This window comes from Salvia splendens, chromosome 1, assembly GCF_004379255.2.
Source record: "Salvia splendens isolate huo1 chromosome 1, SspV2, whole genome shotgun sequence".
NCBI lineage: Eukaryota > Viridiplantae > Streptophyta > Magnoliopsida > Lamiales > Lamiaceae > Salvia > Salvia splendens.
In genome coordinates this window covers 44,276,090-44,292,319 of record NC_056032.1, presented here as the reverse complement: position 1 = coordinate 44,292,319, position 16,230 = coordinate 44,276,090, and the positions used below count along the sequence as shown (strand labels likewise).

At 40.9% G+C, this 16,230-nt stretch overlaps 3 protein-coding genes and 1 pseudogene across 8 annotated transcripts; 1 reads left to right on the top strand and 3 right to left on the bottom strand.

Annotated features, from left to right (window-relative positions):
• Positions 1–6,228: 6,228 nt before the first annotated feature.
• LOC121754521 (26S proteasome non-ATPase regulatory subunit 14 homolog) lies at positions 6,229–8,703 on the top strand. The gene is made up of 6 exons (XM_042149864.1): positions 6,229–6,440; positions 6,550–6,727; positions 7,300–7,381; positions 7,737–7,913; positions 7,991–8,158; positions 8,316–8,703. The coding sequence occupies exons 1-6, from the start codon at positions 6,299–6,301 to the stop codon at positions 8,505–8,507; spliced, it is 939 nt and encodes a 312-aa protein (XP_042005798.1). The 5' UTR covers positions 6,229–6,298; the 3' UTR covers positions 8,508–8,703.
• LOC121754518 lies at positions 8,686–9,722 on the bottom strand (annotated as a pseudogene).
• Positions 9,723–9,900: 178 nt separating this feature from the next.
• LOC121754525 (diphthamide biosynthesis protein 4-like) lies at positions 9,901–13,221 on the bottom strand. Of its 5 annotated transcripts, none has more exons than XM_042149870.1 (4): positions 13,110–13,221; positions 11,516–11,904; positions 10,451–10,506; positions 9,901–10,367 (listed from the first exon to the last, which is right to left on the bottom strand). In XM_042149870.1, exons 1-4 carry the CDS (start codon positions 13,139–13,141, stop codon positions 10,119–10,121), a joined length of 726 nt encoding a protein of 241 aa, XP_042005804.1. In that variant the 5' UTR covers positions 13,142–13,221; the 3' UTR covers positions 9,901–10,118. The 5 variants fall into 5 exon arrangements, with proteins under 5 accessions (XP_042005804.1, XP_042005802.1, XP_042005807.1 ...); XM_042149868.1 differs by lacking the exon at positions 13,110–13,221 and adding an exon at positions 12,465–12,697; XM_042149873.1 differs by lacking the exon at positions 13,110–13,221 and adding an exon at positions 12,465–12,595 and having other exon boundaries at positions 11,516–11,936.
• On the bottom strand, positions 12,862–15,772 carry LOC121754511. Of its 2 annotated transcripts, none has more exons than XM_042149858.1 (7): positions 15,506–15,772; positions 15,027–15,115; positions 14,811–14,937; positions 14,041–14,136; positions 13,845–13,967; positions 13,363–13,625; positions 12,862–13,294 (listed from the first exon to the last, which is right to left on the bottom strand). In XM_042149858.1, the coding sequence occupies exons 1-7, from the start codon at positions 15,654–15,656 to the stop codon at positions 13,187–13,189; spliced, it is 957 nt and encodes a 318-aa protein (XP_042005792.1). In that variant the 5' UTR covers positions 15,657–15,772; the 3' UTR covers positions 12,862–13,186. The 2 variants fall into 2 exon arrangements, with proteins under 2 accessions (XP_042005792.1, XP_042005791.1); XM_042149857.1 differs by having other exon boundaries at positions 14,811–14,946; positions 15,506–15,771.
• Between the last annotated feature and the right edge of the window lie 458 nt (positions 15,773–16,230).

Genomic DNA, 16,230 nt, shown 5'->3' with positions numbered 1-16,230 from the left:
TCCTTGATTGGCTTTGGGTCCACCGACAGTTTAACGTATTTTTTTTCGGTTTTACTGAGGTTCCTTTTAAACGGATAAGAGCATCTCCAATGCTGACGGACGTCAAATAGCCGTCAAATAGCCTTCACACTGCCACATCATCAGCACTACAATTCTCCTGCCACATCAGCTTGCCACATCAACTGGACATCAAATAGCCATCAAATAGCCTTCACACTACCTATCCACATCACTAATAACAATTATATAATTTAATTTACACTTGTATCAACATACGGAATTTAAATTACGAGACAAATACGGAAAATTCGAATAATAATATTAAAATTTTTTTATTACATTAATATAAAAAAAAGTACAATAATTAAAAATATTACATTTAAAAAATTACATAAATTTGCATAAAAACTACCGCCTTGCAGTCCTCAGCGCCCACAACTCTTCAACTAAATCATTTTGCAGTCGAATATGAGCCTCCGTCTGACGCATGTCGGCATGTGCTTGGAGGAGGGCTTCTTCATCGTGCGGTACCCCACCTCGTACGTTGGCGGTGATGACGCCGTGGCTTGGACCTGCTTCATTATCGTCGGTGGCCCAATCAGTCAGTTGTACACCTTCATCTTCGACGATCATGTTGTGCATGATAATACAGGCATACATTATATCAGCAATGCAGTCGACATGCCACAAACGCGTTGGTCCCTTAACTGCAGCCCATCGAGCTTGAAGCACACCAAATGCGCGCTCCACGTCCTTTCGCGCCGACTCCTGCCGCGTCGCAAAGTAGGCCTTCTTCGGCTCTGATGCGCACCGGATCGTCTTCACAAAGACGGGCCACCTAGGGTATATCCCATCCGCCAAGTAGTAGCCCATATCATGCTGGTTGCCGTTGGCGACAAAACTGATGGCCGGACCGACGCCCTGGCACTGCTCGTTGAAAAGGGGCGACGAGTTGAGGACGTTTAGGTCGTTGTTCGAACCGGCTATCCCAAAATACGCATGCCAAATCCACAACCGGTAATCAGCCACGGCCTCGAGGATCATCGTGGGATTTTTTCCCTTGTAGCCGGTCGTGTAAAACCCCTTCCAGGCAGCGGGACAGTTCTTCCATTCCCAATGCATACAATCTATGCTGCCTAGCATTCCCGGGAACCCGTGCTGATCCCCGTGCATCCGCAGCAAATTCCGGCAATCTTCGGGGGTAGGCTTTCGGAGATACTGATCACCGAATACTTCGATCACGCCCTGGCAGAAATACTTCATACATTCGATGGCAGTCGTCTCACCGATGTGGAGGTATTCGTCCCACATGTCTGCCGCGGTGCCGTAGGCCAACTGCCTGATTGCCGCAGTGCACTTTTGAATAGGGGTGTGGCCGGGTCTGCCAACCGCATCGTGCCTGAAGCGGAAATACAGATATCGCTGCTCCAATTCGTTAACAATACGCATAAATAAGTCCCGCCTCATCCTAAAACGACGCCTGAAATGGTTGGCGTCAAAACGCGGCTCCTCTGCGAAGTAATCTGTGAACAGGCGCTGATGTGCAGCGTCATGATCACGATGCACCACTTGTCGACGGTGGACAACTGGTCGTGGGCGAGGTGCCGCCGGCTGCATATAACTCTGCATCCATCGATCAACCTCACGGCTCGTATAGGCATCAAGCTCTTCGTTCATCATACGCTCGTACTCATCCGCATCCCCACCACTACCACCGGCATTACTCATTTCTTAAATTGATCTTGTACAGAAAGTAAGGTAGAGAGAGAGTACTCGTTAAAACAAGTGGTGCGAATGAAAATGAGGTTCAACGCGCGTATATATAGTGTTTTGCGAAAAAAAAAAAAAATATTTAAATCCGACGCCGGTTTGGCGCCGATCCGGGAGCCACAATGGCGCCCGTGAGGATCGGCGTGGGAACCGGCGTCAGCGCGGGAATCGGCATGGCGACGCCGATTTTGACGCCGATTTCGCCCACGCCGGTTCCAATGGTTCGGCGTCAAACCGGCGTGGGCGAAAAATCGGCGCTCCGGTGGTGACGCCGGTATCCCGCTCTTGCCAAAGAGCATGACTCCGGATCCACTTTTATTAATTTTTTTCTTCATGTTCTTTTTCAAGAGCACAATATCCACGTCCATGTTCTTCTGCAAGGATAATATCCAGGTCGATACTCTAATCCATTAACTATATTTAGAGATGCCCACGGTTCGAAAACCGGCGGTTCCGGTTCGGAACCGCCGGTTCCGATTTTGGCGGAAGCGGAACCGGAACCGGACCGTGAGGCTATTTCACGGTTCCGGTTCCGGTTCGAAAACCGGGCGGTTCCGGTTCCGGTTCGGAACCGCCGGTTTTCCGGCGGTTTTGGCGGTTCCGGTTTTTGAACCGGCGGTTTCGCCGGTTCAATTATTATTATTATTTTTTTTTTTAAATTTGAAATTTGGCTTTATACAACAAATCGGAACAAGACAATGCATAATTCAAGCACAAATAAGACGAATAAGGAGAAAATGAAATAAATTTTATTGATTTTGAGTTGTAACGGACAACGATACATTACAATTTACAATACATAAGTATACAATACAACAACATACAACAATGTAATATAATTTACAAGTGTCGTCGGGCGTCGGCTCGTCGCCTTGTCGGACTCGGAAGGTAAATTTAAAAAAAATGAAATGGGGGGGGAAAGGAAAAATTGAAAAGGGCTTGAGATCAACTTAAACTTTCAAAGTTAAACTTTTCAAATTTAAGTTGAGTTGCCTACGTATCCACAATTTTATTGAGGAATCAAAGCCCACGTAGTTCTCTTACCTTGGGATCAACCCTTTTTTCTTATCAAAAGCATTGAATGGAAAATGTTTCATAACGGCAAATCTAGACATCACATTAAGAGCATTTTTGTGATCATATTTCAAAAGAGTATTGCTACACATACCTGATGTTTGGGATGAACCCGTCGTCCCACTTCCGACTCCATGTTGAAAGTTGAGTTGAGTTTGGGTTGGAGCGATACCAAACTCGACCGGATGCGCTTTCTCCAGGTGACGGGTAAATGTACCGTACCCTCCACCCTTTCGGAATGTGTATACGTTTTCGCAATAGTTGCAATACACATTATAAGTGTTTGGATCGTTACTATCTTGTACCCTCTTGAAATGTTTCACGAAGATGTTTGAGGTTAAAGACCTTTCAGCTGGTCTAGGAGGTTGAGGAGGTTGTCCACGTCCACGACCACGACCACGCCGACTCCTTGGTGGTGGTGGGGGTGGCATTTCTTGAACCTCTTCTACCTCCTCCCCCTCCTCCTCGTCGTCATCATCATCATCGTCTTCATCAACATTCACGGGGGTTGGACTTTGTTGGGAATAGGCACCGCGACCGGGAGCACCACTACCGGTACCAACATAAGCATCGTCTTGGTATTGAGAGCGAGAGAGAGCAATAGCATGTGCCACATCTTGCTCTTCTCGAGCCTACAAAATAATATTTGTATTGTAAATACAAAATAAAATTATGAACAATAATGAAATGTAATTCAAAATTAATGAAATTAGTAGATAATAAATATTAACCTGCCACTCATCCATGTTCATTTGAGAAATTTCATCAATAACGGATCTCCGAGATGGCCTCTTGGCCTTTCCCTTTCCCTTATCAACACGACCTTCTCGGGATGAAGACATATTGGAATGGTATGTAGAAATGTAGAAATATGGAATAATATATTTTTTTTTGTTTTAGTAATTGAGAAAGAAAGACAACTTATAGAACTACGGGAACATGTATAACTGTATAAGTGTATAACAATGCGTAATAAGAGTAGCAATTGCGTAATTAAATGGAAGCACAATAGCACAAATGAGAAATTGGAGACAAAGAGAGAGAATTGAGAGATTGAAGAGAGAAACTCTTATTAACACAAGAGTGGGGAGAATGTAAATGAGGATAGAGGGGGGTATTTATAGAAAAAAATGAGGGGGAAAATGGAAGAATTCGAATTTGAAATTTTAAAAAAAAAAAAAATTTGAATTTTCACAAAACCGGCGGTTTTGGCGGAAAACCGCCGGAACCGGCGGAACCGCCGGTTTCCGGGCCAAAACCGCCGGTTTCCGAAATAAAACCGCCGGTTCGGTCAACGAACCGTCTGCAAAAGCTGCTCCATTGTCGCCTCGTGCTCCGCGCCGCCTCGAAAGCCACTAAACCGGCGGTTAACCGCCGGTTTTTTCCGGTTAACCGCCGGTTAACCGCCGAAAAAACCGGCGGTTTCGACCGGTTTTGAAGATCACCACCGGCCCCCATCCCCCTGCCTCGATTTAAGCGCCGGAACCAAAACCGCCGGTTCGGTGACGGTTCCGGTTCGAAATATCTTGAACCTGAACCGGACCGCGAACCGAATTGCGACGGTTCCGGTTCGGGAATATTGCGCCGGTTCCGGTTCCGGTTCCGGAACCGCCGGTTCCGGTTCGGCGGTTAACCGCCGGAACCGGAACCGGTGGGCATGTCTAACTATATTCTTTTCCATTTTCGATAAATGGAATATAATGGCCTTTTTTTTGAATCTATTAATTTGATTTCACCTTTTAAAATGTGTAATTTACAAAAGGCGCCAACTTATGTTTTACTCTTTAAATTTAAAATTAATGGACTCGAGTATAAGTATTTGTTTTCTGTATTAGCGACTTTCGTACTAGGCTAGGCAAGGTAAATTACAATTTTATCGTCACGAGCGTCGATAGTAAATTTACACAATTTAAACACTTTCATAATCTATTGTTAAGAAAAAATTAAGTATGAACCTACGTCGATCTTTGCTTATTCTATCAAATTTACCTCAACTTTTAATATTAGCGATTTTATCTCCATCATTTAATAATTGTATCAATTTTTATCTTTGGAATTCATTCCGTCGGTGGAAATTGGAATCATGACATAATTGAGTCGGGAGATAGTCTATTATTTCTATCTAAATAATGAATACAGGAATATTAAATTTTTTCTCTTTTTATAAATGATTATCTGAATTTATTAAATTGATAATTTATCGAGAGTCACATAAAAAATATCCACAAAAATGAGAAGTTTCTAGAAAGCATAGTAAATATAGTACTAAATATCTTCAGAAGGTAACAAAATTAGAGCCTACTTACTTAATTTCTGAGGAATATCACTTGAAAGAGAGATTTCTGCCAAACTTATTACAGTCCACATGTTGGGCCAAAATTCATTAGAGGAGCCGAGCCCAATGAGCCTATATTTTATGAAGGATATAAAACATGATACGAATCTATGATTTAATATCCATATGATGGGCCCAAATTAATTAGAGAAGCTCAATGGGCTTATATTTTATACAAAAATATAATCATTCCAAATTTCGGTTTAAAGTTCATATCGTGGATTCAAATAATTTGCTTTATTTACATGGAATGAGATCAAAATCCTGACCTTATTCTTTAAGAACGAGATGCCGAACCATCATGCCACCCCTATTGATTCATATGCGAGTATGCTTTAGTTTAGAGCATCCACAATAAGGTGGACGTCCCAATAGCCTAGCATTAGGATTAACTAAAAACACCTCCGTCCCAATAGCCTAGCACTAAGACTAACAAAAAACACCTCCTGCCACATCACTAGGACTAACCACTGCACCTCCGCGGACGTATAGGCTCGCAACTCTTCGTTAATTCACCGCAACTCGTCAGCATCCCCACCACTAGCCATTTTTTGATCTACAAATCAAATGAGAAATGTAGAGAGAAGGAAGAGAAATTCGTCAATACAAGTGGTGCAAATGAAATGAAGTGCAACGAACCGTGTATATAGAGTTTTGAAAAAAAAATCGAAAAATGTGTTCGTCCGTCCGCTCATCCGTTGCGTCACCACAATAGCGGACGAGCGACCGGCTAAAGCTAGCCCACCACGGATGACCGCTTGTCCTACCCGTTCGTCCGTCGCCCGCTCGCTGACTACAATAGTGGACGAACACGACGAACGAGCCGCTAGCCGGTCGCTCGTCCTAGCCGACGTTCGCTATTGTGGATGCTCTTACCGTTTAATTTGAATTGGGCATTTGCTTTTCATCTAAAGAAAAAGTATAGGAAACGTAATATAAAAAACAAAAAAAATTCACAAAATATTCATATCTTTGGCCAGAATCGGAATTAGATAAAAATATAAGGGCATCATTGCAAACCCTCTACCTTGTTTCCAAAGAAAAGCATATTGCTTCAAAACTCTCTTCTCCAGCAAAATTATTTGCAATCGGAAAAGAGATTTTCTTCGGAATTGAAAAATGGCGGGCATGGAGAGACTTCACCGAATGTTCGCCGGCGCCGGAGGAGCCCTCGGCCACCCTCCGCCGGACTCCCCGACTCTCGACTCATCCGAACAAGTCTACATTTCGTCTCTAGCCCTTCTCAAAATGCTCAAACACGGTAAATATAGGGTTTCTATTAGGATCGTAAATTGATTCTATTATCATGCGCTTTCTCTTCCTTCGATGATTTAGTTAGGGTTTATGATGTTTGTTGTCAATTGTTGCAGGTAGAGCGGGGGTGCCGATGGAGGTGATGGGGCTGATGCTGGGGGAGTTTGTGGACGAGTACACGGTGCGTGTGGTGGACGTCTTCGCGATGCCGCAGAGTGGAACCGGTGTCAGTGTCGAGGCCGTCGATCACGTTTTCCAGACTAATATGCTTGATATGCTGAAGCAGACCGGCAGGTACCAGAATTACTATTAAATTATTCGTGATCTAGATTCAATGTTAGAAAATAGTTGCAGTTGTGGTTAGTTATTTAGCTGTTGTATGATCTACAGCTTTCTCATTAGTCTTTCTTGAGCTGTGCTTGGATTTACTATGTTTCTGCAATAAGCGTCTCGGTTGTTAATTGCTAAAATTACAGAATTTTCATAATATGGTGCTGTGAAAACAGGATAATATGGCTGAGATTGAATACTTTTATAATAGGATTTCAGATATTAAAGCAATCATTTGCATTTATATCTTCTATAGACATTTAGTAGGGAAAATAAGCTATCTTTTCTTATTTGTTCCGAATAAAAATTTGACTGCTATGTTCTATCTGTTGAAGTGTTGGGTATTAGTTTATTAATATTCATCAAGAGTAGTATCATTTTGGTACTATGTTTCTTTGTGTTGGTTCTGTTGATACTGGAATATCCTTTTTCTGAACTTTACATTGTTGAAAGAAATTTCCTTTTACTTTATAGCTTAGTTTAATGTAATTTGTTGTCCCTTGATAATGAAGCATGTACTGTTTCCTATATTGCAGACCTGAGATGGTGGTTGGTTGGTACCACTCACATCCTGGCTTTGGATGTTGGCTTTCTGGTGTTGACATTAACACTCAGCAGGTTGTCATTTTTCCACATTAGTCGCTGTTGGTCTAAAATATTATTGATTAATTTAATTATGCTAAGTATATCTTAGGACTTGGGGGATGGTTATTGCTTACAAATTGTTGTGCTTATGATCTTTATTTTTGCATTTTGATATATGCAATATTTAACCCTGGATGCACCTTATGTTCTATTTCTGGAAAGTGGAAAGGGGATCACACATTTAACCATTAGCAGAAACATTCTGTATCCTACTTCTCATGTATCATGAGTTGTTTCTACCTCTAGGGTATCATGACTCATTCAGTCAAGTTTTTTTAACTGCAAGTGTGCGTTCTCAATCTGACTAACTGATGTAATTATGATGCAGAGCTTTGAAGCTCTGAACCAGAGGGCAGTAGCTGTGGTGGTAGATCCAATTCAGAGTGTTAAAGGAAAGGTGGTCATTGATGCATTCCGCCTCATTAACCCTCAAACAATGATGCTGGGTCAAGAACCACGACAAACCACATCTAATGTGGGTCACCTCAATAAACCATCTATCCAGGTAAATTTTGAAGCTCAGTGACTTCCATTAAAATTGTCTTACAATCAGTGTCTAATTTTGATTTGATCCCTCGCCAGGCTTTGATTCATGGGTTGAACAGGCATTATTACTCCATAGCCATAAATTACCGGAAGAATGAACTTGAGGAGAAGATGCTCCTTAATCTTCACAAAAAGAAATGGACTGATGGACTGACCCTCCAGCGGTTTGACACCCACTCCAAAACAAATGAGCAGACAGTCCAGGTATACTATTCAATTTCTTCTATTTGGATTATATGTTATTTGAAGGGATCAAGATTACAAGAAATAGAATCACACTAATGCTTGCACATCTAAAATGTCATGCATTTTTGCTTTCTTGTTCTAATGCAATTTATGTATCATTTGTCTACAAAAACAGGAGATGCTAAATCTAGCGATCAAGTACAATAAAGCAGTCCAAGAGGAGGATGAGCTGCCACCTGAGAAACTAGCAATTGCCAATGTGGGAAAGCAAGACGCCAAGAAGCATCTCGAGGAGCATGTCTCAAACTTGATGTCTTCAAACATAGTTCAAACTTTGGGGACTATGCTGGACACTGTTGTTTTCTAGATTTTGGAGTTGAGAGCCATACAAAACAGTCTTTTCTTCAGAGAACGTATGCAGTTGTTTCTTTTCTCCTCGACCTTATATAGACTCTGGTTTCATGCAAGAGAGTAATTACTTCTAAAATAGTTTCTAGTTTTACTTTGTTTGTACCTTCGCTCATTTTGTATTCATATCAAATTTCTGGTATTTGTTTCTGCAATTTATTGAATTCAAAGCTCATAACTCAAAAATCAAAGTACAATTTCACTGCTATTTTCTATCATTGAAAAGCCATAGGAGGCAAGTCCAACTTGAAGAATTCAGCAATTTTTTTCAATCTTTGTTTGGCCTTTTCACCTTCCAACTCATCCAGATGAAAGCAATGATCCTCGCCTTGTGTTTCGTGGATCTCAACCGCACCCAACCACCCTCTCCGAGCCAATGCTTGAAAGTTGAGCTGCCCTCTATCCTTCAAAATATCCTTCTCAGCCACAGTAACCAGCACCCTCCAGCATCCAAGCCCAGCCAAGCTCATCCCACCCGTTGCCACCGGGTTGATCCATGGGTCGTCTATTGGGCACGATGGGCAAACCACATTCCACAGCCGGTCCACGTATGCCTTCTTTTCCATGTCCAACCCCTCTGACCCGATAGGATCCGAACCCCAAAAATACGGGTCGACCAGCACAACCCCTCGGATTCCCACAGTAAGCCCTCCATCTGGATGACCTGCAGCCATAGCCAGGTTATGAACTATGTTCCCTCCTGGGCAAAAAGACGCGCTGAAAGTTGGCATGGTGGTTCAGCATGGGCTAGGGGCCGTCACCATTGCAGTGGGAAGCCACCCAGTGTAGTGTGGCCAATGAATCTTCGTATGCGACCGGGAGATGATGCTCGGGAGCCCTTCTGTAGTGCACGGAGACTGTGATGACTCGGGATTCGTGCACAAGGGCGTTTAGGAAATTGTGATAGAGTGGACTGGACGGGGTGTACACAAGAAATGCACCACCATGGTAGTACACTAGAAGAGGGAGTTTCTCATTGGTGCTGCTGAGTTTTGGGAGATAGATTCTTGCATAGACTGCTGTTTCTGGGATAATATTTGTGACATCTTTTGATAAAACGCCGGTGTCTGGATGTGCCTGCCGGAACGACTTCTGTTCCCTTCAGCCTCTCGACACAGCCTTTTTTGTAGGCTCTGATATATGGGAGAAACTCGAATTCGAGCTCGGTCTCCATGTCAGCCAAGAGAGAGAGAGATAAACTAGTTGTGGTTTTTTGTATGTGTATTGATAGATAGATAGATAGATAGATATAGTTGGAGTGGATATGAATTCTTCCTTATGTTTTCTCCACACCTTTTTTTGTGGGCAAGTGTTGATAGATGTGTGTTTTTGTCCACATTTTACAACTATTGTAGGATAAAACAAAATAAAATAGAAAAAAATTCAAATCATATTCAAGCAAAACACTACTATCCATATACCATCAATGTACTGTGGCTAAGGCTGCTTAAAAACGGGTTTGGGTATCGATTATTTCACCAACCCGACCGATACTTGTGGCGACTCTGGCGCTCTTCCTCCATGACCACGAATCCGATGGCGACTTCAGTGGAGGAGGCAGCAAAATGGCCTACTTCGAGAGGCCAAACGGCCACCCTTCATCCTGCAAAAGCTCTAGAATAACAGCGGATTGCTTGCTCAAATCTCGATAACCCGTCTCGTTCCAGCTCGAGGATCGCGAGAAACGCTTCTTGACTGAGAAAAACGCGTTGTAGCTAGTAGCACTCAAACATCTACAAAGCCGAGTAGCTGCACCAGAAGAAGACCTGCGCTTGCATTTGGACTCCATGTATTTGGTCATGACTGCTGACACGAATACCTGCAATGAGTTTCCGAAGAAAATCAAGCTACTTAGAAACACAGAGAAACAGAGAAGCAATGGAGGTGATGATGCCGAGTTACTTCATCTTCTTCATCAAAATCGCAGGCTGCATCTTCTGCTTCGGAGATCAGCTTCCCTGGAAAAATAGGGCAATTGGAGAACCTATCTTTCAGAGCAGAGGAGAGAAATTTGCAGATGATGCAAGGATACCGATAAAACATAGTCGCAACGAGGAAGAAATGCGTGCAAGAATGAATGGATGTGTTGATAGTTTGTAGATGAAGATTCACAGACATATATATGTATGCATTTTTGTGAATTCATTTCTGATTATAAGTATTTTCAACGACCTATAGAAAGGTTGAATCTTTGGGGTGAAGCCAAAGTTAAAAAAGCAGATGGAAAACTTTACCAGAAACCAAATTTTCACTCAAATTCTAAACAAAGACTGTTCAAGCACTTTTTATTTTCATTTTAGTATGTGATCAATGCATGCAAATGCTGAATATGTCTATTTACCACAATGAAATAGATTATAATTTGGACAAAATTGAAATCTTGCCATATATGAGCATAAATGTCAAAATCGGGTTATCTGTAAATCAAACTAATAAATTAATTAATGTAAAGAGCCATATATGAGCATAAATGTCAAAATCAGGTTATCTGTAAATCAAACTAATAAATTAATTAATGTAAAGAGGATGTATTGAACTCATAATTCAATAGATACTTTTTATGAATGTCAACTAAGTATCGTAAGTCGAGACACATGGCTTGGCTTGACTCGAACGTTTCGATCTATTTACAGCTCGGCTCGGCTCGTTACAGCCTTAACATGTCAAGCCGAGCAGTAAATGCATGTAAATGACAGCAAGCAGGGAGAATCTCATTGCCAAAATCAAACCCCTTTTTCAATCCAGATAGCAATATGTTTCAACTATAAATAAATTGTAATTAACTCAAAACTGTGCTTATATGAATGGATATTGAAAACAAAATCTATCATCCAACTCATTCAAAACAATACAATCAACATTGGCCTCAATCAATGACTAGACGCAGTTTCAGAGAGCACGATCCACACGGAAGAACAATCGATGCTGGCAAAGAAGAAGACGAAGGGGAATGCAGCGAAACCTCACCTCCAATTCTTTGAATCCGATATCCCATTTCATCCAATTCACAAGACATAATAGAGAAGAAATCACCACACCTGCATTGATAGGATAATTCAAAGCTGCCTCCATCTTCATCTTCATCTTCTTCTTCGTCTTCGACAACCGCCATATCTCCTAAGCGCACGTCTTCTGCAGCTACAGCTTCCTGTCTCAACGTCCTCAATTCTTGGTCGTAGAGGGCCCGTAATCCTGGATCACATAGCACTCTCCACGCCCTCTGCAACTCAATAAACTCATTCCCTAGGGAATCCCCGAGTTTGTCTGGATGGATAGCAATAACGGCAGATCGATAAGTTTTGCGAATTTCTTCTTGGCTTGCATCTTCCTTCACACCAATGGTCTCATAGTGGGTCCTGATGCACAAGTTGTGGTTCCTTGTCATGATCTATCAATATCCAAAAACATCCAAGATTGATCATTGGTAATGAAGATCAACATCAGAATCAATAAATACCATAGACCTCTAAACCCTAAACTTAACATATGTGTGTATTAACCAAGAATTACACCAGATTTTTTAGCACAGGTTGACCTCTAATGATTAAGTCAATAAAAAGCATCACTGAATCTATAAACGTTTTGATAAGAACATTACCCCAGTTTTTACAAATTAATTTGATCAAACATGAGGAAATTCAAATGTATTTAGTTTCCTTCATTTTAGCAAGCAGTGAGCCAATTTTTCTAACCTTAAACCCCTCACAAAAAAAGATCATGTTTTACACCCAATATTCATTTGAAAGCATCTGATACAGCCATAATTGTGCAAAAACGAAAAAAAAAATCGTCTATTCGAGCCCAAATTGGAAATTTGGGGGAAAAAACGGATAATTCTTATTTCAAGGATGCATTAATCACAATTCCTTCAAGTATTTCATCAATCAAGCATCAACTATCAAGATGTGCGACTTACCTAACGTGATTGTGCCGGCGGCAAGAGGGAATATGGCGGCGCAAAGCGGCGCGGCGAATAGAGAGAAATAGAGCAGCCGAATAGCAGAGATGTGGATATTTTCCTTTCCTTTCCTTTGCTTTTAATTTTACTTTATTTAAGTAAATTTCCAGATCAGCATTTAAATTTGTACTAATATAGTAATTTAAAATTGATATTGACATATAGTAGTTATTCCATTTCATGTGTCTCATTCAGTATCAGAAAACCATAGAAGTAACTTTCAATTGTATAATTAATTAGTATCTAATTATTTTTAATTTTCTCTCATGCCCTAGAACATATATCGATCAATAGATGGGGTGAAAGTTTCTTCAGCCGGATATGAGACACAAAGAAGGATAGAGTAACATTTACACCATAAGGTATATATAGTACTTGTAAGTTGTCATATACAAACATTTCATTTCAACAACTTTAAAATATCCAATAATGACACATTAAATACTATGATTTAATTACTACTTTTTTTTTGCCAAATACATTATCTTAATACTTATGTGTTGTGTTGAAATGGGTCATAGGCTTGATCAGTGCCAACTTCTGGTCTGAATGATATCAGAGCATAACTATCACTACACATCCATTCACCATTTCTCAACTCACCTTCCCAATTTGAGCACCAGTCCACCTACCATTTCTCGTGCTTCCACGGTCCAAAACGAGAGGCGACCGCGAAACCATCAGCCGACCACTCCCGACACCCACGGCACAACCAGCGGTGCTCGTGGGTGCGCATCTCGATAAGCCTCAGAATACTGGTCCTTGAAGTTCGACTGCGGTGTCTCCGACTGCAGAGAACGATCACGATTAGGATCTCAACTGCGAGATGTGAAATTGATTTCATGAGCTAACTTACATATTTGAGCCAGCATTCTCGATATTTGTGGTTATAGACATCGGGAGAGAAGCATCCAGTCTCGGACGGGCAATAAACCCATATGTTCCATTTCCTCTGCCCGGGTTTGGCTCGTTTTGCGTCATCCAAACACGCCATACAACAGTCATAGGCGGACTCCTTATGGTGGGTGAGGCCCCATCTCACGGCAGCACCACCATAGTCGGTGTGAAGTTCAGCGTGGCATTCGGGAGGTAGCTGTCTCCCTGGCAACATCTCTTTATCTGAAACAAAGGGAATGAATCTCAGTAATAACCGAATCGGGACATAAAAACCACACTGAAACGGTTTTTTTTTTGTCCGAAGGGGGGGGGGGGGGGGGTTGGCCGGTTCGGTCCGAAGAAATGAAACCGGTCAGGAATTTGATCAGAAAACCTTTAGATTTAGAACTATCTAACAGGAAAAAATCTTAACAATAGAAAGAAAAGTTCTAAAATTCATACCAAATTCGCCTTCTCCATCAGGCTTGTCGTCGTGTTCCGTGTTCGTTACTGAAATCGGGATCCAGAGACCAATCCCCTCCGTAAACTCAACCCAACCAGAACTCAATGCTCTTACAAGAATATCTGCTAAAGATATCAGAGGATGATGGATGCAATAATGAGAATTGACATTGAAATAATAGTGTATCGATCTTACCAGCTTCCTCTTGCAAGGTTGTCGAATTTATTGTTTCCCCACCACTAATTCTTTGTGCTTCTTCTAGCTTTTCGTGATGCCAGGTTCTAACTGCTTCTGATCACGAGCATCGATATTAAAGAGCATGTTAGAGAGGCTGACTAACTATATTCGCAAAAAATGGAATAGTAAACTAGTAGTATATAAGATAGTATATGAAGAAGTGACAACTATAGAGAGAGAATTATATAGCAAACTGACAAGTTCTAGCTTCCTATAAAGCCTCTCCAGATCACATATTCGTACGAAAAAGGGATTAAACTACTAAAGAGGGCGAGCGATTGGGGCGTGACATAAGTGTCCTAATAATAAAGTCGACAAGACTATATATTAAGAGGAAAACCATACTAATATGTAGTCCACACTATTTAATGTTTTGCAAACACGGCTATAAAACTCTGCAAGCATTTAGAGTTTGTTCGAAATCCCATACCTAAGTTAGCGATTGAGGTAAAAAACACAAACGAATATCTGCCTCCAACCAAGAAAAGAATGAAGAAATGCAAGCAAATTGCAGCCCATATCGTCCTGTGTGATCATGCCTCAGCTAGTACACTATACACCCTCATGAAACCTACTGATCATCCATTCCTCAACATTACGATACGAAAAAAAAGGCCACAAATAAAAAAAAATGTATATATATAAATGATCTTCCAAGCCACAAATTGATAGCAATTGTCAAGAACAAGTGATTCAAAACACCGCATCAAGATCAAATTTTTACCCACCATTTTGGCGTGTTGCATTACCAGCAGCATCCGAGCTTCTTAACCTACTATGGATCTCATCTACTAGCCGTTGCCTCAAGTGCTTTGGCAGCTCCACCCTTTCTTCCCTCGTAATCTTTTCTTCGAGCTGCATCACCTTCAAACACAAACGCCGTTCAAATTCACAGCAAACAAACCAAATTATCTCCAAACCAACATAGGGATGAGCCATCTCACCAGCTCAATAAGCTCAGTAGGTCGTGCTGCCCTTCGCATTCGATTCGACTCTTCCATTCTCCTTATCTGATCTAAGGTGTACTTAGCCGCTACAAGAACACAACACAGTGCTCATTCCAAACCCTAATTTAGCTAATAAACTCAAAAATCAACCAATTGAAGCATAAATCAACGTATAAAACTCCAAAATTTGGGATAAAAATCCAAACTTTAATCTGAAAAAAGCCAAGAACACACATTATAGGCTAAACAATCTCAAGCAATTGACCTACATCAACCGAACACAGCGCTCATTCTAAACCTCTGTTCAGCTAATAAACTCAGAAATCAACCAATTGAAGCATAAGAAACCTCATACCAACACACCCCCAATTTGAAAAAAAAAACATAAAATTCTGTTTAAAATGGCAAGAACACACATTTCAAGAAGCTATCCTAAAATTGATGAAGGTTCACAAAAGGGCAAGCGAAATTCTTACTGGTGTGAGAGTCAGCAAGAGGGTAGGTGTAGAGAGAAGAATAGAGAGAGCGAATGACATGGAAAGCAACTAAAACGTTGATGCAACAGACTATGAGAGTGGCCCTTTTGTAAGACCACCTCCCACTCACACCCCACTCTCCTCTCACCATTTTTCTCTCTACATGGAATTCAGCAGTTTTCTTGGAGGGAGAGAGAGTTTAGGGGAATGTTGTCTGTGTAAATTTTGTTTATTAATTTACTGATTTACTCCTACCATACGTTTGCAGATCAATGAATTGGCAGGGCCTTTTTGCTAATGTGTTTTTAAATGAATTTGTGCACTAGTACTTTTTTTTCTTCTTTTGAAAATTTATCTAAACATTAAAGATTACTACTTTTACGTTAATCTTGCTTGCCAAAATAATGTGTCTATTGTCCAATGTGCTAACGTACGCCGTTATTTTTTCATTTTTTTTATTTATTTGTATTATTTCTATTCAATTTTTTATGAGAATAAAAAAGATAGTGACCAAATTCAAAGGTGATCTATAGAACTTTTGATTGATAAAACACAATCCAAACAAAAATAAAAACAAGAGCTAACTCTGGTTTACAGCCGTATTATGAATGTAGATTTTTGTATATAATTTTTTCAATATAATTGAATTTTGAGTGCCAATCCTATTATCTTATACCCCTATATTAATTCTAGTATTTTACATTATCACAAAAAAATTTATTGTT